A 24,622-nucleotide genomic window follows, 5' to 3' on the forward strand; every position below is an offset into this window, starting at 1 on the left:
ACGTATGGAATTTAGAAGAGATAGACTTTTGTAGGATGCACTTTAAGGATTAAAGTCAATGTACTACGTTTTGGAGATATTTACACAGACATCCTACCTATGTTAATCCTTAATTATGGCGAGAAATTGAAATTGGTTTATTCGCGGAATACGCATTTGGCACGATTTCAAAGCAGTGCTTGTGTGGAATTTAACTAACATCTCGTTTATTTGAAAACTTTTCAAATATAAAACAAAAGATGATACAGTCATTTATATACAGGCATTAGTAAAATATGTATACTAATAAATAAATAACGATGGTCATAGAAATAATAAACACGTATCCACTTCGTATGTATGTATTGTCTAAGACTACTATATATTACTGCTATTACGTATTTATGTGTTTGATGTTTTCCCATTATGCTTTCACCAAACTTTGCTAAAATATACATTAACATCCCTTATGAAAGGTTCTTGATTTGGTTTCTTTCCAATGAAACAAAATTACAACGTAATGGGGCTTTAACTTTTAAGAGACCATTATTGACCTTTTCACCTTATTTAATGTATTGTGTTTTAGAGTTATTTGTTAAAAATAATATTTAAGTTGGCATGTAAAGATAAGTTCCCACCTTGTTTCCCCACAAACATCTTTACAAATACAATCATTTATGCGTTAATATCAAATTAAGAAGAAGTAAAAGGTGAGTTTTTTTTCTATAAGTTTTGTGTTCTTTTTTATTCAAATTTTAATGTATAACAAACTGTATATTAATTCATAGTTTGTATATTTAAATAATTCTGAGCAAGAGATACATTTTTCCGTAGCGTATACTTTGGGTTGCTTGGGCGTATATGAAGAAACACTTACAGTCTTAAATAGTAAAATACAGGAGAATTACTTTGATATGATACAAAACTTCAGTAATTTTCACAGATGATTAAGTACAATTTTGGAAAAAAAAACACTTATATACTGAAAAAAACTAAATTCACTCCGGTTTTGAATGTCTGATTTTTGAAAAACCAGATAAAATTCTTTATTTCCATACTTTCAAAAATAATTTTAATTATATTAATCGGGGAAACTGGTCATTTCAAACCATGATGTAATGTTTAAACTTTGTACTAATGCAAAAATATTATGATTAAAATAATACACTTTAATATAATTAGGCAAGGGAAAGTGCCTCTTAACTGGAGTGAACAGTAATTGCTAATAGGCGGAAATCAACAAAGACAAACAACGAGTTTCCAATCTCTATGCATATATGTTTCTGGTGTTTGAACCTCAGAAAAATACAAAATAAATATAATTAGGCAAGGGAAAGTGCCTCTTAACTGGAGTGAACAGTAATTGCTAATAGGCGGAAATCTCCGGCTCTCAAGCAGTAAAACCTCATGGTGAGATTTAACATCCCATTACATTTGGGTCTACATATTTGAAATATATGTATCTATGCTGATTGGTTTCTTCTCCACAATAAAGGTCATTGGTTGGTTAGTATGAAGGTCGATCGTTGATGTTTTCCTACAATGGAATACTTTGTCTAAAGAAAAAAATCTTTGTTTAAACAACGTCAATAAAATGCCAATAATTTTGCGATGCTGCTGATAACTCCCGCACAGTGTTCAACGAACACTCACACCATCTATACAGCACATATCATTACTTGACATAGCGTTAATGCCATTCTGACAGATGACAATCATGACCTATTACACGTTGTCATAAGGAATATCTGAACACTCTTATGACTTCGGCGATTCATTTGGTATCTGTGAGTGATATTTATTTTGCGGCACATTTGAGAAAAACATTTCAATTATTAATGTTGTATTTCTAATAGTTGGCTCAAAGCAATAACGTTTATCCATTAATAACACGTCACTGGGGTAATCGCTTATTCAAAACGCGAATTATCGTTTTTTCAAACATTTACATGTTTATATAATAAGTGTATCACATCGCTTGTCACTGAATGTAAATATAGTGCATATTTATGTTCAAGGCTGACTGCAGGTCAGTGGTTTGTCTCCAAGAGCTCCGGTTTTCCGGCATCTCAGAACTTCACAAGAAGGCATATTTGGCTTTGAATGAAGGCCAATTTATTCATGTTTACAAACTTGGTAGCCATTTAAGTTAGGTCTCTGGGCCTTTTTGTACTTTTCGAACCAATAGAAGCAGGTGACGAAATATTGCTTATAAGACTTTCAATTCTATTTTTAATAAGGAAGTGAATCGTACATTAATGCGCATTGTTGATTGCTTGTTTTAAATCCGATGCTAGTGTAATAATAATTGACTTTTATTTAATCTGCCACCATAGAATGCACAAAATAATGCTGATTGGTTTCCTCATCCATCGAACCACTTACAAATTAATAATGCTGAGCTCCATATACAAATGATATGTCAGACATAATTTTGGAATGACATGAAAATAAAAGTAAAAAACAATCCTGACATTGAAATGTCTGTTTTGTATATCATAGATACAATTAAGCCGTTAATAACCATTTTTGTATTCTAATTGGCATACTTCGCACGGGATTCGATACCTTTCGACTTCATTACATAGCGATACCCTGAACGTTCGCTAGCATGAAACGAGAATCAGAAACCTGTTTACCTCCAATTGAAGTTTCTTTTCTGAAAATACACAATGTTCGGTGGTATCATTTATGTATTCTTTGTGTAAGTTTTGTGATAGTTTTTTTCATATGTATTATTTTTTTATTTTCCTTTCATTTAAATCACAAATCTGGTCAATTATTAAGCCCAATGCATTCATAAATTATCGCCAGTCGATTACTTTGAATATATTAACAATGTTAATGAGGTACAAAAACACAATTTAAGTTTCGCCTAGCAGGGAGTAGACATGCAGACATTTTTTTTATTTCCTCTTTACAGCGATTTACAAACACGTTTGTATGTCAAACCCAAAATGGACAATTGCTGGATCACATTATTTACAAAAGTTGCCAGATTGGTCATTCGAATTGGACATCTATTGGCATGTTTGACAATTATATATAGTAACAAAATAATCAAAATAGACAGTTCCTGCTTCATATTATTCAACAGTTGCTAGATTGGTCAATAAGGTTGACCATCTATCTTCATTGAGTAAAATTTCATGATTTCTGCCAAGGATAAATGAGCATTTCTGAATATCTTCCAAATTGTCTAAACGAATAAATTTATGGACATCAATATAATTTACAAGAAATGTAAAAACATGTTTTTCGTAGATTGACTACATCACCAAGAAACTACAAACTCTTTTTCGTGTCGATAGGAGAGTTTTATTAACTTCTTAAGTTTCCATGCTTATGCTGGGTACTTCTTTTCAGGAGTCCATAGGGAATTAGGTAACGGATTTGAAGTATCAGTTTCCTGCAGAAAATTCATGTGGTTATGGTTATGCACTACTCGTTTGCTGAATGATCACCATGAGAAGCAAGATGGTCAAAAGCACTGATATATATAATCAAATAAATTTTCCGTTGTTTCAAAATTGTGCTACGATTGTAAATATGTCATATATGAAACTTTTGGGACTAAGTGGTCTTCCGCCGATAACAAACGTGCATAGCCGTACAATAAACAATAGTTACCACACAAATAATTCATTTGCTGAACACCTGGATACAGTTTGTTCCAAAATATAAGTCTTTTTTGGTTCAACAACGTCATCAATGTCTATCAATCCAATGGGGAGTTGTTGGTGATTACCATATTTCGCGACGTTTTTTTCGAAACCTTGACATAGTCTTTCACACATACATTTGCCTGATCTTTTCGCGATTTTGATTTTGGTAATCCCCAAAATTCTTATGATCCATACATAATTACTGGTTGAACGACAGTTTCAAATAGCTTATTATTATATCAAAACCAATACTCCGTAACATGTCATTTTTATAAATACTTTAAACATTATGTTACATTAATTAGTGTAGGTGTTAGAAGGAAGAGGTTTGACGAGATGTACATAAAATAAAATGCTAGTCTAAAAGTAATCAGAATACCTGCTTTGAACTTAAATTCAAGATATTTCACTCGAGAAAATTAACGGCATCACAGTTGTTCCCAAATGTTAGATTATCCACAATTATTTTCGGTTCACATTTCTAGGCCAATAGCTTAAAACATTGACCATATAGTTATGGTGGCCATTTCGAATTTGAACCAAAACGCGATTTGCCATAGGCGAATTTGGGTGGATTTGTTATGGGGTGCAATGTACCTTTAGTTTTGAGAAGCTTTTAACATTCTTATCTAGCAACGTTGCCCATTGCCTGAACTTTGATGTAATATAACTTACTTAAGCATCAAACTTAATGCATATATTTACAAAAAAAATCTACAACGCACTGTCTGCAAAACTCCGGCATCAATATCAACAAAAATAAATGTCATAAAAAATATCATACTTTGATAAACGTCGTTAATCCATGGGTTACTCTACTGTCGTGATATTCACCCCTAAGATATGTCATAGTAAAACTGAAGGCGGTGTGTGCGACACCAGATGAAACAGGTAGTTGGTACTTTGAATATCGAATTAGGGCTTTGACGCTGCGCGGCGCTGTCTGTAATTTAGTATATGTAGGAATGTGATTGGTCAGGCTTGTTTCCCTAAAATGCCTTCGGTTTCGTCATTACATAGCCCAGAGGTGGATAATACGGCAGCAACCCCGGAATATCGAGACTGAAGACATCCATTCATATTTCGAATTTCAGCAATATATTATTTATTTTATGGCTTTGACCATAAAACAAAATGCTAGACTAAAATTAATTAGAAAATCTGAACTTAAATTTCAGATATTTCATTTTCAAATCTTACCCCATACTCAAGAAAAGACAACAACATTTAACGGCTTCACAATTATTCCGGTATACATTACACAAATGTAAAAAAACGACTATAAATTTGAAAAAATATCAAAGAAACACAATTTAACAAAGCATGACAATTTATTGACTCGTGCCCTATCCGGGCCTCTAACTTACGATCTACGGCACCCAATCGCCTAGCCATACATAGCTGCGCCTTCTACCACTGCGCCACATAGCTGCGCCTTCTACCACTGCGCCACATACATATACACAAAAATCAAAAACTTATTTTAAGTTAACTTAGTTTAATGTTCTTGTTTATTATTATCAAAACAGTTACTATGTTTTACTTTTACATTTATGAACGCGTACGCTGTAGATATTGTAAAACAATTACTTTGTAGGAATAATGAAAAATATTGTCTGCATAATTATATGTTGACGTATATGAACATTGCAGGATTTTGCATGTGTTGCATTGTCACAAATGGACAATGTAAATATAGGAACATATATGAACAACAATTTTGTTTGGCTCAGTTGACGGTTTTGATACTGCGATATATGTAAACCCTGTATTAGTACCACACCACATTTAAATTTGTAGGCGACCCCCAAACAACCGTCGGCACTATCAACCATTTTGTTCACCTACAAATGTATTTACAAGTTTTACCATTTTGACATTACTTAAACGTAGCGAAAATATTTGGATAGTAATAAATGCCGAAATGTGTCTCAAGGTTGGAAACGTATTATGTTTAAGCAATGTTTAAGTTTAAACTATGGTTTGAGAGTGACACATGGCGATGGAGTGGTAATGTGTGAGTATATGATATGTCAGAGTTGAAGCCTTACAGATACACTACATAGATATAGCAGAATCCATAAATGTCTAACTACTCCTCAACATATACTGCAAAACAGTATCGTACCAAAATTAGTTTCTTAGTTAAGAATGGTATATTTCGCAAAAAATAAATACAATACAAAGCAGATAGTAGATACACAACACGATGCTGTAACTTGTGAACAATATATAACATTAGTAACTAAACTTTTGTCTTTGTAGTGGTACAGCTAAGCGCTTGAAAGTAGCCTAGTGACAAGCTATGAAAGCATTGCGATTGGTGATAAAAACATTGTCGTCTGATATATGGAAGTGTCATGTAATTAACGTAATGAATACTTTGTACATTGTGTGGCATGTAGCAAAATAAGTTGTAGATTCTGATAAATATAAATTATGAAATATATTTCATGAGTTTTAAAATGGGGAAAAAAGTTAAAAACGTGACAAATAAGTTGTGTAAAATGTAACATATAAATAGTAAAATGTGACATATTAAATTGTAAATTGTGACATATGTAAGTTCTAAAATGTGACAATGAATTTGTTAAATATGACAAATAATTTCTTAAATGTGACAAATGGTTTCTTCAACGTGAAATGAAGTTGTAAAATGTGACAAATAAAGTTGTTAGATGTGACAAATAAGTTGTAAGATGTCAAATAAGTTTTAAATTTGTCAAATAAGTTGTAAAATGTGACAATGAAGTTGGAAAATGTAAAAAAAAATTGTAAAATGTAACAAATAAGTTTAAAATGGACAAATAAGTGACATGTGAATTGTGATAAATAAATAAATAAATAAACAAAATATGACTAGTTGTAAAATGTGGCAAACAATAAATAAAATTTGTTATAAAATGTGACAAATTTGTTATAAAATGTGACATATTTGTTATAAAATGTGACATATCAGTTGTAAAATGTGACAAATCAGTTGTAAAATGTTGCAAATAGGTTGTTAAATGTAACGAATTAGTTGTAAAATGTGTTATCATGGATGAAGTGCCACATCGCTGGTAAACATAATAATTACAAATTATAACAAAAGAAATGGAATGAAACTTAAAAATATAACATGTCGAATACAAAGTCAATATAAAATTACAGTTTCATTCTTCTAATTTTCATAAAAGGAACAGGCTTTGACACAGCAAAATATTTCCACAAACCGAACTGAAGGTGACCAAAGGTAATACCATTGATGCTGTAAACATTTCTTCTTCCGCGGATCTGAATCAAATTTGGCGATTTATTTTGTCAAAACGCATATTTAAAAATTGAATAGAATGTTTCTATATATTCGCGGAGATAAACTTTCACGCATTTCGGTTAATCGCGAATTCGCGAATCAAGAAAATGGTATACAGTACACGAAGAATAACATCCTCTCAACCACATATTTTCTCCATGTTTATATCATACAATTTGAATCGTTGTCTGACACATTATCTGGGGCCTCCATATCAGGATTTGATGAGGTGTTCATGGAAGATTGATTTTCCTCAGCAAGGCCTTCACCACGAGACCGAGGTCGTGGATGTCCTTTAACTGTTCAGAATCACGGGATACTTTGTGATGATCCATAGAAAATACTGCATCTGTCACTTTCTGTAAACGTTAAACAAACACAGGATAACTACAATTGTCACTCTCTGTATTAAAACCGTTCGTTGTAAAACACATATTTCAAGAACTCCTGTTCACTGGTATATATGAAAAAAGTAGATTATTTTCATTTTATTACCTACGAAGAACATTATTCGTTATTCGAGTATTTATTAAAATAAATATCAATTATGTTTGGTATGTAACAGAAAGATACCCATCGCATCTCTTTATAATATCTTAATTGGTTAGAAAATTGGGAATATAAACAGTTGAAAACTATTCAAATTTACCCTAAAACTGTTTGAATGCGTTAACTAATTATTTGCCAAATGATTTTACGTTAAATGCTCACGTACAAAAATGTAAGCATTCAGTTGAAAACCATTGAAATTACCTGAAATTACCCCCCAAAACTGTTTAAATGCGTAAACTAATTATGTTAAGTAAAAAAGGAAAGTTATAAGCGTATTACAGACCTTATATTTCAACGATATATCTACGGAATCAGTAGATATATTTCCGTGGACAAGATCATGTTGGTGGAGATAGGCTAGACTCTTAGACAGCTGGTGAACTATCTTGAATGCTTCCTTGACTTCAATGACTGTATCCGGGTCACGCAGATATTTAAGAAGAGATTTGCTTCCCTTTTGTTGGCGAAACGTTTTCAACACGTCCAGAACTACATTAGTCATCTCGGTTTCTATACAACAACACAGTATTTATAAAACAGAAATACCATGGCTTTAAAAATATAATTTATTAATTTTTTTATTATAAGTAATCATCACAACTTTTTTTTAAGAATACATGTTTATAATTATTCGTGCTGAAATATTATAACAAATGATTATGACTGTTTATCCAGTCAAGTTTTGTATGAAGGTATCGTTATTTACAATTTTCTGCGTAAGTGGAAATAAAAGATCAACAATAATATTCAAACAACAAAAATACATTATACTTCTTTTATTCCTCTTTGTTGCTTGAAAAATGCACGCATTCGTCATCGCCCGTAAAGATATTCTACACTTGCATTATGCAGAGTTATCTGCACTTTGCGGGCAGGTACTGATTGTGACGGCATTTGTCTGCGAGCATAATGTCATACTTTTCGGGAAAACAGCATGATAAAGTCCCAATGAATACCTACATGCAAGTAATGTAGCTACGATATACAATATTAACGAAACAAAAACAGATAAAAACGTCTGTGATAAAACTACTAACCTGATTTTGTTCTTCTATAACAAGACTGTAGACGACTTTGATTCTGTAAAAAAAGTAAATACTGTCGCTGAACCTATTCAGTAGGAATAAAGCAAATTATGCCGTATATAATTAATATTTCGACGACAACGCTTACATGCTTGAAAAAAATAGACGTCGTTACAGTTTCGTGTCATTTAAACACAAACTGGACATCATAATGTAATTGGAAATCAACATAATTAAGCAGTAATCTTATCATTGAGATTAGCTAATGAGATTAGCGTGCTATGATTTTCTTTCATGGACTGAAGAATTGTGATCGCACGAATTGATACGCGTTCATAAATGAATACCTTTCTCCGTTTTAAAGTGTTCGCAAATGTGTACAGGAAAGGATTCAATGCCGAATTGATGGGAAGTACCAGTATCATTATCCAGGCGTACACATCTCCCGACAAACTTCCACCAAAGGAGGTACACATACCTACAATAGAAGATATATCGCAAAAAACTAAGCTTCCCTAACATATAGAACTTCAAATTTATTGTATTTTTCTACTTTAAAGTACAGGATCTTTTATTTATACCCAATGACAAACTATTTGTATAGGTGATGCGCAAATATTCAGTACGATCCAAGACAATGAAGATTGATAAACGTGATTCATAACAGTTTGAGTGTTTATTTTCTAAATCAGGAAACGTACTGATTTAGATTTTCAGATTTGTATCAATTTGAAAAAAAAGTCTTAAAGAAAATATTTCACTTGTCTAGAACACCTATGGGAAACCAGCAGAGGAAATCAGTAGTCACTACCGCCGTGAGTGTCCGGGCTACAGCGATGTCCCGGGACTGCTTTTTCGTCGTATTTCTCAGACTTTGGTGGGTCATGCTCCTTTTGTAAATTGCAACTTGGCAAATTGCGATCACAAGAAAAATGACAAAGTTAAGTCCGACGAAAATAGCAGCTGAAAATTCAGAGCCAGGCGTGGCTGAATCTGACAATGGAAGTGCAAGACACACACCGGAAGAACTGTAAAATTCACCCTGGAAGTAATCTTTGAAAGCCGAAATTGGTATTATTGCTATTACAATTGAAAGACCCCAAAGAAAGGCAGACGTTACCATAGCTGACTTCATCGTAAATTGTCGAGATGAAAAGGGAAATACGATGGCCATTGTTCTGTCAAGTGTAATAAACAAAATAACGAAAGCGGAAGCTTCACTGGAAATGGTAGACAGAATTCCACTAATTGTGCATATGGCACTGTGTCGCCAACTCATCTCTTCCCAGACATAGCGGCCTCTGTAGACAGCGTCAGCAACCCCTATAATTACCATATATATCCCCATCAGAATATCTGATAAGCTCAAGCTGATCACAAAGATAGAGTAACTCTTCGTCAGATTTATCCTATCGTACTTTAATCGGTAAACTAACACAAATATATTTCCTAGCACTGCGCATAGACCAATGACCCAGAGAGCAACTCTCAGAAAGGACACACGGATTAGATCTGTACAAGAAGAAATACTGTCTCGTGGGGCGAAACAGTTTTGATCAGTAACCGAAGCAGGTTTTGCACAGCAAAGTGTGTAAGAGTCGACATACAGAACACTCAGACTAAATAAGCCTTTAAATACGTGTTCCGCCAGCACTATTTCATTATAGCGCAGATCTAACGTCTTCACATAAGCTAGATTCCTGAATGTATCATGGTCGATCCTATGTATTAGGTTTGAGCTGAGGTTTAAGTAGTTTAATGCATCACATTCAGCAAAAGTGTTCGACGACAGAGTATGGAGTTGACAACCAAAAAGATTTAACTCTTTCAGCAAACGTAAACCCGAAAAAGCATTCTCTTCTATAGTAACAATTGGATTATGGTTTAGAATGAGATATTGTAAAAGCGAAAGCATTGCGAACGAACCTGCCGGTATGATTTTTATGTTATTATTACTAAGGTCAAGGGTTAAAAGGGATTTCAGATCAGATAAAACTGAAGTATTTCCGAAAGATAATGATTTGATCTGACAATGTTGCATTGAAAGGAAGAACATTGCAGGAAATGAAATTGGAAGGTTTCCCGTCCAGTCCGAAAGGCGCATCCGAACACTCAGCCCTCGTGTTGTTCTCGGAAGTTCACTAAACAAGAGAGATCTATTCACGTTGTCGACTACGCATTGAAATATCAATCCCTTACAGGAGCATCCATCTGGACAAATGACGTCACAATGTCGCTCATCGTCAGCTCGTGGACACTGGGAAACACCGTCACAAACCTGTTCTAGTGGGATGCATGTCGTACTGATGTGGCATCGGAAATATCCAGGGCAGGTGAAGGCGTCTATAAAAATGAAATAGAAGCTTTAAATAGTTTCTTGAACACACTTACCGTTTATTCAACAGTTATCTACCCAAAAGATGTACAGTGCAAAATGAAATTTAATGAAACCATCACTAAAGAAAATCAGGTATACTCACACCTGTTTATAAAAACCATCAAAGGGACCAAGAACAGGTGGTCTTTATAGCCATGTAGTCTTTATACACGTCGAATAAGTGTAATATATCATTTGTGACCCCGGAAAAAAGTGGTTTTATTAAACAGAGGTCTTTATGCAGCGGGGGTCACTAAGGCAGGTTTGACTGTAGCTGACTAAATTACTAAATACTAGTCTTTGAAATTTTGAAAACAAGTTTGAAATATATGATTTCGACGTCTGCAATGCTAATTTTACTGCTGTCGTATCTTTACCACAATGTTGCTCGTCTTCGCTATTCGGACAGTGTGGAATTCCATCACACAGTAGTCGGGCTGGTACACAGTAGGAGTTTGGACATTTCATATAGTTCTCTGGGCAAGAAAACGTTTCTGAAACAAAAAATATCCAGCCATTCAAAGCTGGTATTGGTCTGTTATTTCAACGGTTAACCCATACCAAATAAAAATATTAACTAGTTAAATTGTATATATCAATTCCTATTTCCCATCTTTGCATACAGTTATAATTGAATTAAGTGTATTAGTGTAGTCGATCAAGATAATCAGTTGTCATGCCATGCGGCAAAAACGCTGGGGGAAACTTTAGTATTAGAATTCTCCGTCCCATATCATTTTTACACGTCACATATCATTTTGACAATAGACTAAGCAAAACAGGATACCGAGTGGGGCATAACGTTTGTAATTGCAGACGTTTTGTGCCTCAAAAAGAACTGTTGATGTCATATGCGCTCTCTGTTTTTATTTCCGATTTCGTCATTTATCCATTAGACATGTATGAATGTATTATTAAAAAAAGGGTAGCTTTCTTATCAGGAAGTCGATGTATATCATATGTATTGTGTGCTATACTTACCACAGTTTTGTAGATGAGTCAGATCCCGGCATGCACTAGGTTCCCCAGTAACGTCAAAGTTCATCAAACATCTATGATGTGGATAATAGCTCATTCCATTCTGACAGTGAAGCTGTGGCTCAAAATACTTTGAATCGATTAGAGATTCATCTTAATAAAGAACCAAACGCTTTAAAGATTAGCAAAATTTCTTAAAGTTAGTTTGTAGCAATTGAAACATTTGTATGGATAAATAAAAAGGACGTAATAAATATTACAGATCGACGGGTTAAGATTGACATCATTTCCGAAATTTGCCGGATAACAGACAATATTAAACAGTCGTTTCATTACTATGCGACATTCAAAACAAGTTAGGTTATTTTTTTCTAAATTGATTTCATCTTAAATATGTTAACTTTAACCGATGAAAGCCATCCAAGATAAACATACGATTGATGACACATGAAGGTTTCACTATCACTAGGAGACTATATACAAATTCAACAGACTGTTTGCCTATAAGATAAGATGAGATTTATTCTGGTTCAGGAGTTTTTAAACCAGACTCGTATAGATACATATTAAGACAAATACATTGATAACCTGTTATAGACACTATAAAAAATTATGTTTTCAATGATATTATTGTTGCTTTATAACTGCAAAAAAGTTCCTGGTTTTTCCAATGATTATTCAACTTATTTGATATTACACGCTCTGGCGCAGTGAATGCCATAAAGGTAAAGCTCTGAGAGAGAAATAGGATTTTCTGAGTTATTATCATTTAGGGAACATTGGCTTCGTGCGTCTTCTACCGCCATGACAGCCAACAGTTGTGGATAATCCGGCAATCAAAAACAACAAACCTTACCTTCAAAACACTTTAGTGGAGATATACGTAACACAGGCCTGGAGTCATCATTTTGTCTCAATTGTATCCAGCGAATTGGTACGTCGTCCCCTGTTAAAATTGTAGTCTCTCCAAGACATGAGGGGTGGATGATTGGGGGTTCTATATAACAACTGTCGATTGTACAAAGATTAATAAGAAGCTAAATATAATAAGTTTCGTCTGTTAATGACATATACAAAATTTCGATTATTAGCAGAGCCTAAGTACTTCATACGACGAAGAATGGTATCATGCACGCAATTACCTTAGAAGTGTGTATATTTTATGAAGGCATTATTAATATTTGGTTTTGAAATGACTGCGATAAATACAAATGTATTTATATAATTAATTTTCTTCGTTTTCATACTAAATCTGGCTTTCTGTTTGGCCGATTCATTTTTTCATACCACTATGAAAAAACCAAAAAGGCGCGGAAACTATACGTTATCGTAACGTTACAATAGCAACACTGACGTTTCTTATTGATTTGGAAAAAAACCCGTGGAAAATCAACGGAAAGTACGTGTAAACGTATTTTATTTTTCAAGTTATCTATCAAGTAGTCTAGAAAATTAAATATAAGCATTGATATCACTATCTTTTTTTAATTTCATGGGGTTATGAAATAAATTTAGTTTACAAACTTTTGTTTGAATCCGTTACAAAATTTCTTTCACAACCCGTTGAAATTACACAATAGTGATGCTTACATATTCTACAATGTAACTTACATTTTGAATTACTTGAAAAGTTGGAAATAAAGCATATAAAGGAAAACACAAAGAAAATGTTGTTGACAGAATACGTGAATTAAGCGCTGATACATGAGAACTCTTCTTTAAGGAAATCGACCATACATACCCATAATAGGGATCACACGTCTGCCTGTTATTTCCACAGTAGGTCAAATTATGCATGTAGAGGCCGTCCAAATCGCTTGTGAAATGAATGTTCAGGTTAGCCAAATGCAAACTGTTGAAGCAAAGCTCGACATGTTGTGTACAATGTCCTGACCGAGCTATCAGTGTTGTCAAAATGTGTTCATTTCTGTACCGGATAGACACAGGTTGATCCGTTAATAATTTGATGTTGATTGATCCATGATTATTACTTGTAAAAGAACATTGTTCCTCATCAGGCGAGGTGTCCATAAAGGGCGAGAAAGGCCAGGTCGTCATAACTGTTTTTAAACCCTGGTAGGAGCAGTTGACCGATTCAAAACCTGGAGACAACGGGAAAGTAGGTCACTTATGACTTCATTCTACATAACATAATATAACTACATGTACATATGTTAGACTGTGATTTTGACCAGCATATTTATTCCGTATTTGCATAAAATTTTCTCTTATCTGGTTATCTCTCCTTGAATCTCATTGAATAAGTATCAAGTTATCAAATTACGGTTTTTGTTATCAAATTACGGTTGTTTTTGCTTGTTTTTGTTATATATATATATAAACGTTAATCTCACGTATTCATGACAGGAGAAAGGAATATAATGGCGCGAAATGACTGTAATACAACAATATGTTACGCTCAAAGAGTGATTAGGCATTATATCTTGATAAGCTTGATTGGCTTACCACTGTTTCCAAGATGAACTCTGACCTTTGTATTGTTACATAAATTGTTTAGACAGTAGGTCGAGCAAGAATATGTAGGGTTACCAAGGTCACAGGAACTATGGTTTTCATCACTTCCGTCATGACAATCAGGGATATGATCGCACATTCTATATATAGAAACATGTCGACTGGAAGGGCAAGGCCTAACAGACTCAATCTGATTCAGGTTACCTATATAAATATCAAACAACTCAACAATTTATTTATCAACAAGAACATTATTATTTGGTCATTATTTAAATTTAAGTCAATTTGTATAGATGTCAACTAACGGATTTTGCTATATATTACACGGTTGTTGTAATCATGATATGCCATGTATGTACAACATATTGATATGAATATCTTAGAGGTTTAAAAAAATCAAGTCTGGGAAAATGCTGGCGATGCTGTTTTCAGTTTTGTAGTAATTTTGTTTCGTGTAATTTCCTTGGTGCCCTCACCTAGCTAGCAATACAATCCATACGTATACAGATAATGTAATGGAATGAATGGATGTGTATCGGTAATGTGTGCACATACATGTATAATAATCTGATAGAGTTATAACAACGATCATATACGCCACTTACCGTTGCACGTGTCTGACCATTCGTCAGATCCGTCATGGCATTCCACCTCACTGTCACAGACGTTGTGGTCAGCGATACACTGACCACTGTGACATCTCCATTGTCCCGATACACAGTGCGGTTTATCTACAAAACATAAGCGGCAGCGCAAATCCTTATTTTAGTTAATAAATAAAACAAATATACCATTAAGGATGATGTCCTTTTTACTCCCTGAACATGAGTTCAAATGCAAATGTTACCACCGCGCAAATCGTTATTTTAGTTAATAACTTAAAGAAATATATCAATCATATCCTTATTATCGCCCCTTTTCATAGAAAATCTTACAACATCCCACGAAAGATCACGTTCTGGTGTCCTTTGTGCTCCCTATACATGAGCAGCAGTGCAAATCGTTATTTTTTGTTAAATAAAAAAAATCGAATCTTTATTATAACTCCGACTCATAGAAGATCTGTCGACATCCCATGACGGATAACATTCTGTTGTTCTCTATATTCCCCGGACATGAGTAATGCATTTTCTCATTAAACAACAATTTCTGACATGAACTGATAACGACATATACATGTAGCTATGCCGAGCTCTTTGGTCAAGATGCCTACATATGCGAAAATCATCCTACAATCCTTTTGCAAACGTTTTCGTTGCAGCGCAAACATAAGGAAGCAGTAATTTGATAGGTCAATCCATCCGAAACTACATCAAGACCTAAACCGTACGATAAATGACGATTTTAGAATAATCTGTTTTTTGATAAGATGGGAATTTTATTGATAAGGTAATGAGAACAGTCGATCGTTATTATTGTCTTCCCAGATCGTGGATGTTTCTCCCTTATTAACAAAACATGATCATCAAAGAAGGAGATCCACCTTATTTCTCGATGACGTAATTATACATTAAAATATCACTGTATGTAATTTGGAAGAACAATAATCAACCTTAAACCAGACTAGAATGTAAACAATGCAAGTAAATCGTTAGTATATCTGATGAAGAAATATTAGTAAAATGCATCGTAATTCTATTGCTAGTGTATACAGCAAAATATACGTACGGCAATTGCGTTCATCGGAGCCGTCATAACAATCCCGATAAAAATCACACACCAAATTCAGGGATATGTACTTTCCATTGTCACAGAGAAAAGTCACTCCACTAATATCGCCTGTAAAATGAACAATACATAATAAAATAGTTGTTTGTCAAGGAAATCACATTACATGTTTTATTACATCCTCGCAGTGAAATACAAATGTATAAGATTTTAGGGAGAACATAAAAGCGATATACTTCATTAAAGTGAAAATATCAGTTTTGATATTTTCCCTCGCTTTTGACAAATCGGAATGCAGCATTGACAGTGAAATCATCATTTTGATTATTACGTTATTAGTTTGGACATAAAAATGACGTCATACTTTTGTGTATAAATAGGACGTTACGCTCACAAAAATACAATGTAATAATCGCAAGGGCAAATAACTCTGGGAAACACAATGGCGGAATAAACTTTGACAGAACTAATAGTGATCGAGGGTCTTCTGTAAATGGAAGCGAGCAAACATGTAATAAATAGAATATTCCTTGTTTCTTGATGAATACCGGTAATATTTCATCTCCTGAGTTGGAAACTTCGCACTCGTGAAACGTATCAAAGATCTCACCTCATTCGATGAAAATGTAACGGAAACCCATCAAGAAACAAGGAATACCCTCTATTTTTTTTCTATTTTCCTGAGATAAACTAAATAACATTACATAAAAAGAAATATGGATGCTCGTGCGTAACAAACAAATTGAAACTACAGACACCTGGCCATTGTCACCAGAGGGCTTCAAACTCAGAGATATAGGTTGTTGAAAGAATTTTTAAAGCCTTTAAATCTCGTCCTAGGCAGTTCAATAAACAGAAACAAAACAGAGACACTAAATAATTATACTTCGAAGTATAATACAACGAAGTTAAGAGAGGGAGAGGATGGGGTGGGGACAGTCTACTGGAATCGGGTTGTCCGTCTGTCCATAGATACATCTTTGTCCGACGAACTCCTCCTAAATCACTTCAGATAGGTTTGATAAAATTTGGTGCACAAAACTATGACATAAAGGGAAGTTGAGTAAACTATATAGGGATATGTAATGCTCTCTACTAATGGAGTTATTACTGAATTTGTGGAGCGGGGTATTAGTCGTCTACTCGACAGTTCTAGTTGAGTATCATTACAATTAGTCAGACCATCAGTAAAAATCACTACAACATTTTCTTCTATGAATATGATAGAAATAAAAAAATTGGATGGAATAATGCCGATCATTTGCAATATATCATGGTAATAGTATCGTCAGGTATGCTCCATAGTATCCCATATATAAATCTGTTGATACATATTATCATAAGTCGTTTTATGTCATATTTATGTGTTCACTTTTAGTGTCACAATGTTAAGTATGTTATTACATAGATGACCTTGACACCATTTTCTATCACTAGTGTTTTTCACAATTTACAACAAAACACTTACGTCCTTCCGAACATGCGTTCTCGTCCGACTGGTCCATACAATCTGGGCGGTGATCACACACAAAATAGGACAGTATGTATTCTCCTGTCTGTCGACATCGAAACAGGCGGGCAAGGACGATATTGGGTATCATTGTCGATCCACTGGTATTAGGTGTACGAGTGGCTGGAACTAACATTTTCATAAATGTTACATAAAACATCTGTTGGTTGGGAGTATCATTTGATTTGATTAATGTCCATTTGCAACTTGAATAGGGTCATTTACGGGTATCCACAAGTGAATAGTTTGTTAAAAACACCTATTCTTTAGTGTACGTAAGCGTCTTCTCCTGGAGTAACATATTTCTTAAAAGTTCATACATTATACTGTAAAATGTATGTCCAAGTTTATTTCAATATGAGCTCTGAAATATCTGATATTATGTTTACCTTCGATTTGAATAATGCTGATTTAAACATCAAAGCTAAATAGATATATGGAGTTTAAATTAGATTGTTGAACCTGTAAATGTTCGATCAATATACTGTAAATTAAAGCAATTGTTCCTTTGGATGGTGCTGATGCTCTTTTAGCTTGTACCAAAGTTATAAGTATTATTCTACACAGTTGTAAGATGAAGATTACATAAAATTTATAACATGTCGCTGAAAGTTCATTTCATTACAAATTTTATGAAATTAAACACAAATTAAGCTAATGAAGCTACAATAGCTTAAATGTTCCAAGAGTTTTACATTTTATTTTGTCATACCATCTTCAAATAATTACAACATTACCTTGTCGGTTTTATGTTGATTTACACGACCGACACATATGTGATTATTACATAATTCATGAATATGTTTTTTTGTAATTACGGTACTTACGCAGAACTGTTTTCTCCTCCGTTCCTGTAGAATTCAGACAAAGTGAGTATTTCATAGAACACCTACTATATACCCAGTTACTGAAGGTACGACCCGGCGTGATCGAAATAGAAATGCACGTGCTGAACTCATCAGCATATTGATAGTCTCCCCTGGAAGATGTAAACGAACACAAGTACAAAGATTATTATGCAAATGTTCTGCAAGTAGCTAGACGTGCGACGTCTTGACAGGCGAGACTAATTCAATAATAGATATACGGCGTGAAAATGATCATACCACTCACAGGTTGAATAATTACGACAACCTGTTTGATTGTATTAACAGAACAATTTCAGCCTATTTTAGTTTTCCTTAAGACTAAAACACTTACAATTATACACGTCTAACACGTTTTTGATGATACCCTATTTGGGTTTGAACGCGAAACCTTCAGGTGGAAAACTAGTGGTTACATGTCTTTTCACCTTAACAACTCGAGAGCCATCACCGCATAAACTACTATATATATATGTAACAATGATAAGAATATATAATTGTACTTTGGTTGTACTAACCACATAACCTTGAAGTATCAGCATTTTCTTCAATAAAAAAACTCACCAGGCTGTAAATGAAAGGCGTTTTGAATTGTCTCTTATAAAGCTTTTCCAATGGAAATTTCTATCGTTGTTGGTAAGTTCTGAGAAAAATAAAATAAAAAAATGGTTTAAGTGATTCTCATTGATGCAATGTATCAAGATAATGATAGTAAAGTATTGTTGTTATTAGTCTAACTAAATAAACCTTTGTCATTTAAATGTCAAACAGGCCATCACAAAATGTCGTCAGTGAATATATGTAAATTATGTTTTCATAAAAATCACAAAGTTAAGATACATATTAACATTGCCCATAAAATCAAAAGTTTATCATACAGTTTGGGTCTGCATTATCATTCTTATCTGATCAAAATACATATTACAAAATATACAAAAGACATGTATCAATATAGCACAAACTATAAACAATTGTTGATTCGTTCGGATTTTTTTAATTTGTTTTCTGTGATTTCCTAACGAAATTTTCACATTTATTGAGAGTAACATCCCTGCATCTTCCGCTTTAGGTATTTACTATTTACATGTGTCTTTTTAGTACTGTAAACAACCTTTTTCTGCGGCGACTGAACTTCGCATTTTCAGCCCTAACGCCCTTGTAACGGCCGTTTATTTTTGCGCTTCGCAGTTTAATGGATATATATATAGTTCCTGAAGTTGAAGCGTCTTCGCGGCAATTACTTTTCGATACTCATCCACGAATTACGTGGTATTTGATCTCACACAAAAATAAGCTTGTTTAAACTCTTCCATCAGTCTGATATCGATGATGTATTTGTACTTCATTTATCTGTAAGCTGTCATTAAAACCTGATCAACTTACTTATCAGAAAATGTTGTTCTCCTCCAACTCCTCCAATTCCGTAATGGGACAGAAATCTCTGTATTATATCCGTGGCGACTAATTGATCTCTCCAGTCGGATATTTCAATGTTATTACAGTCATAATCTCGGCCTTTATTCGAACTTACAAAAAGACACCCTTTTCTGAAACGATGAAACAACGCTCAATGAAATCTCATATCTTTTGATGAGCTTTTTGTGAAGCATTCAATTGATTATTTGTGTGGTGGAAAAGTCCGGTTAATTTTCCGGTAAGTTTTTTGGGCTTTGTTTCTTGTATACACTTGTTCAGTCAAACCTGTCTATAACGACCACTGAAGGGGAGACAGAAAAACGGTCACTATAGACAGGTTGCCTTTATAGACAGGTTGGGGCTTTCATGCCAACCAACGAGCCAGTAAATAAAACAGAATTGTATTAATACAAAACAGACCTGCTACTGGATGTTTATATATTTATTGCCATGCATTATTTAAGAAATAATTGTCTCAATATATTTCCGTGATTTGTGTTCGTTTTATTTTAATGCAATCGGAAATTTCGATCATAACAAAATCAACTCGTTTTGATACAAAGTAGATTTTTTCAGCTATGAACATAATCATTACCTAATTACTGACTTCACATGGCCCGGAATTATCTGTGAACGATTATTTTCAGAAAATGTATGCGTGTAATATTTTTTTACAACATATTCTCGCTGCCAAGTCGTATGTAATGTTGCCGTGTAACCAGTTTTGACGGATTAATCTCGGAACATGAAAGATCGATTTGGATGCGTTTTCTCACAATATACAGTCTAAAAACTATTAAAATCACAATGAAGGTACACATATTAACTTTCAGTAACATTTCTACCAAGAAATCGGACCGTATTTTATTTAGAAACACGTCGAGAATATACCCGGGTCACAACGGGCGATAATCCGACTGACTCTAATCGTAAAGAAGAAGAACGTAAATTTATTGGCCTAATTTGAAATATCTTAAGTACAGGTCATTTCTTAGTAATAAAACAATGCTAAATATCGACAATGAATAACGGAACACATTAAATAAATCGGCATGTTTTATTTTGCCTACCGTATCATCCGAGTTGTGGCTTCAAAATCACGCTTTACGAGTGATCTTTTCATGCACATGGCGTTCGCGACCAAACATAATTTCAGTCGTTGATAGGCATAAACGGTCGTTAAAACGTCCATCCTTAAGTTGGCAACCATATTTGTACCTCAAATGTTACGACCGCTAGGTTATAAACCAAACAATACTGTATAAACAATTCATAGCTTGGGCTTCAGTAATGGCTGCCTTTAGCTTACAAAGGGAGTTAATTACCGGAAGTAGGTCAAAGGGACGCTACTACACATACACTGTACTCCGTACTCGAAAAGTCGATCTCAGGGACCGGTCGTTATACAACTTTGACGGGGCTAAAACGACCGGTCGTTAGCCACATTAGACAGGTGGTCGTTATGCCATTATATAGTAAAAACGCACGGGGAGTCTAAAAACCGGTCGTTATAGAAAGGCGGTCGTTATATACAGGCGGTCGTTAGAGCAGGTTTGACTGTATTTCTTTCGATGTATTGTTACAACGTAGAGGGTAATTGTGTAACATTACATAATGATAGTACCATAAAGATTAATGTTAACATATAGTAGATTTGATTACCTCAATCAGCTTTCCAAAAAGTATTATAGAATTTTTTCCTTTAATTGGTCTTTCACAAAAGTATGATATCAAGCGAAACTAATTAATGAGAGTATAGACTTACCCAGGAATAAAAATACTCTCTACTTTGTCCCTGTCTAAACACGTATCTACGAAAAAGAAAATCAACAACAGATATTAGGCCAAACCTAAATTTGAGAGTGATACTCTAAAAGACAAAAAGATGTTCACTGATACTATTTAGCTGATATACTAAGAATAAACAAATTAGATTAAGCACTTAACTTATAAATGAAGAAACAACGATTAATTTGCATATTGTTACATCGTATTACCACGAAAACCTTCATACTACGAAAGAGAGTTCCTTCGAAGATTTCATGTTATATATCAATGCAATTATTGTCTTATTTTTATTTACTTTTTGCATTGGTACATACCGTGCTGTATAAAAACCATCTCTAATATTGTCTCTTGATTTGAACGGCACTCGTAACCACCGGTATCGTCTAGGGAGCTGTATTCGACTTGTAGGACACTCGATGTTATGTTATCGGAAATTGTCGTCGTTGTAATTGTCGTTCGGTACCTCCATCGGTTCGAACCCGGAAGTATCTCATCGGATCCGTTGTTGCCCCAGAAGAACCATCGCAATGGAAACGGCGAGGGATCATCTGATGTACAATTCAGTGTCAGTGTGTCCTGGAAGCTTACCACAAATGACCCAGTCAGGCGTAGTGCTTTACAGATAAAACATAATAAAAGTCATTTTCATTTTTTTATACATTTGCAAAGGACTCCTTTATGATACTAATGTCCTCACAAGTATTAACTTCCCAAAAAGCTAAGTGGGTTACACTTAAGCTTAACTTTTGGATGGGAAAGAATATGGAAATTAAACAATGATATGATTGTATTGCTTAGCAATTTTAATTGTTCTGTTGAAAGCCATTTTATAATTTATGAGCTTGTGCAAGGTACATGTAGCCAGGTCTCGTACTAACGAACAGTTTTAATAATACTTTTGATACCAATAATTCAAAAGGATTTAATGCAAAGATTTATAAGCTCAGAAAACAACCCCCAAAAAATCAAAGAAAATATTGAACTTCATCTCATATGTTTCTGTGTTTTTCTATGTTCCGTTTTCATTCCGCTTTAAATATGTACTGTCATTCTAGTATGTTCCGTGTTCCGTCAATTAGCACACGCATTTTCTGATTATTATTTTTACACGATGGTGGTCTAAATAAGAAATAGAAAAGTAATATCTCCAACATGTCATACTACTATAGATATATTTTTCAATCTGTAAATGGAACCAGAATTCATTAAAATAATTGCCAGAAAATTATATTTCAGAATACTTTTACCACAAATGCTTGTTCTACACTGAAATCTGAACGGATGCAATCGCTGTGTGACCATGGTTTATTAGGAAGTGATCCCTGACATATTTGGACTTAATAGCCGTCATTAAAAGTGCAGCCAATTTTAGTGATACTAAACGTGATACATAAATGATTCTAAGCCCCTATACGCATACAGCGTCAAAAACATTGAAAACGTGATGATTCAGGGGAGATTAACGTGTTTTGAAAGAACTAAACCCCAGGATTGCAGTTTCTGTATACGGCATTACATAGACCAAACATAGTAAATAGTTTGGCTTAAGTTGCAAATGTCCTATTTGAAACACGGCTAAGAATGTGTGGCTGCTCCTATCTTTAAGCGTTATACTGACTGGGCCAAATTTTTTTGAGTAGTGCCCTACTTTCTAAGAAAAAAACACAAATCCAACTTTGCTGTCTATGAGTAAGCCTTCTATTCTGGGAATAGTCGGCTGTCTCTAATGATAGTCTCTAATTTCATTATCTTCTCGGTCATTTATATCAGAAAATCGAACTTGTGGTTACCCGAATTGTCTTTCTTTCTTAGACAGCATAGTGGTAACCTAGCAATAGGAAGATGACATTTTAGTTAACGCATACTCCTACAAATTCATGTCTGTTTTCTAAATTTTTCGTTATAGTATTACTTCAATAGGCAATGTTTTGTAACCGTGTCATTTCAAGGGATTTGTCCCTGCTACATGTTGCAAGTTGGTGTTGCATTGCTTATGTCGACTCAATGCGAGGAGCGTTGGGGAGCAAGCACTTGTAAAATAATACTTTAAATGACATCATAAACAAGATTACAGGCCAAATATAAACATTTCTAGTTTACCTGTAGTAAACATTTAATCAAAACTCATAACGATTGATGACAATTTGGTCAGATGCCCACATATCGTTTCAATATAACAATATAGGTGTTTTTGAAACAAAAGAAAGTATACATTTTCCATATAGTCTGTACGGTCTATGGTGATGACGGGCTACGTTCGCACATGAGCATGCGTGACTGCTTCGATATAAAGATTCCGTTGGCTAAATGACAACACGGCTGACAACTAGTGTCTACTGAACTAGTAGGGGGACTTAAAATGGAGGTAACTTACATATACAATTAGTGTCAATTCATGAGAAACCTTTTTCATGGATCACGTTTCTCTAAATGTCAGATAAGTCATTTATTCAAAACTAGGTGTCTTACTCAAATTGATAACGATATTTTGCTAACGACACTTTCGGTAATACTGCTCAATCAGCCATATCTAGATATATATGGTAAGTATATGTGTAACCTCAACTTTTATCCAACAGTTGAGTGATGGTGGTGCAACCCAAAATCTGTTAATCAATCGGCTTATATGGGTACAATAACATACAATTATTCCGCCACTAAGGTTTCCTATAATCAGCTATACACCATTTGCTACATGCAGGACATCAGCACAATATTACTATTTTGAATGTCTAAAGTGGTGAACATTGGGACATAACACGTTAATACTGTACGTCCACTAATGCCGCCCTTGGTCATGGAAACTGATTATCGTCAAAATGGCTGTTCCATCTGTTGATACAAACATTCCTTGGTTTAAAACCACTCAGAATCTTTAAGACAGAATTTGGTTTCGTTTGATAGTTTTACGTCCTATTAACAGTAAGCCAGGAATCATTGTTAGAACTTGCTAGGTTTGTTGATGGTGGAATGTCTACCCTGGAAGATACTTCGAGAAAAGGTGGTTCTTCCTCTGACTAACGCGTCA

General features: G+C 34.2%; 1 protein-coding gene across 1 annotated transcript; it reads right to left on the reverse strand.

Moving 5' to 3' along the window:
* Positions 1 to 6,539: 6,539 nt before the first annotated feature.
* LOC138329735 (G-protein coupled receptor GRL101-like) lies at positions 6,540 to 22,063 on the reverse strand. The gene is made up of 18 exons (XM_069277023.1): positions 21,909 to 22,063; positions 21,572 to 21,617; positions 19,774 to 19,937; positions 18,955 to 19,033; positions 18,352 to 18,503; positions 17,483 to 17,653; positions 16,015 to 16,125; positions 14,952 to 15,077; positions 14,338 to 14,550; positions 13,613 to 13,973; positions 12,728 to 12,879; positions 11,875 to 12,024; positions 11,271 to 11,387; positions 9,291 to 10,859; positions 8,864 to 9,021; positions 8,529 to 8,571; positions 7,775 to 8,001; positions 6,540 to 7,298 (listed from the first exon to the last, which is right to left on the reverse strand). Exons 1-18 carry the CDS (start codon positions 21,925 to 21,927, stop codon positions 7,173 to 7,175), a joined length of 3,984 nt encoding a protein of 1,327 aa, XP_069133124.1. The 5' UTR covers positions 21,928 to 22,063; the 3' UTR covers positions 6,540 to 7,172.
* Positions 22,064 to 24,622: the final 2,559 nt, after the last annotated feature.

Source organism: Argopecten irradians, chromosome 8, assembly GCF_041381155.1.
Source record: "Argopecten irradians isolate NY chromosome 8, Ai_NY, whole genome shotgun sequence".
NCBI lineage: Eukaryota > Metazoa > Mollusca > Bivalvia > Pectinida > Pectinidae > Argopecten > Argopecten irradians.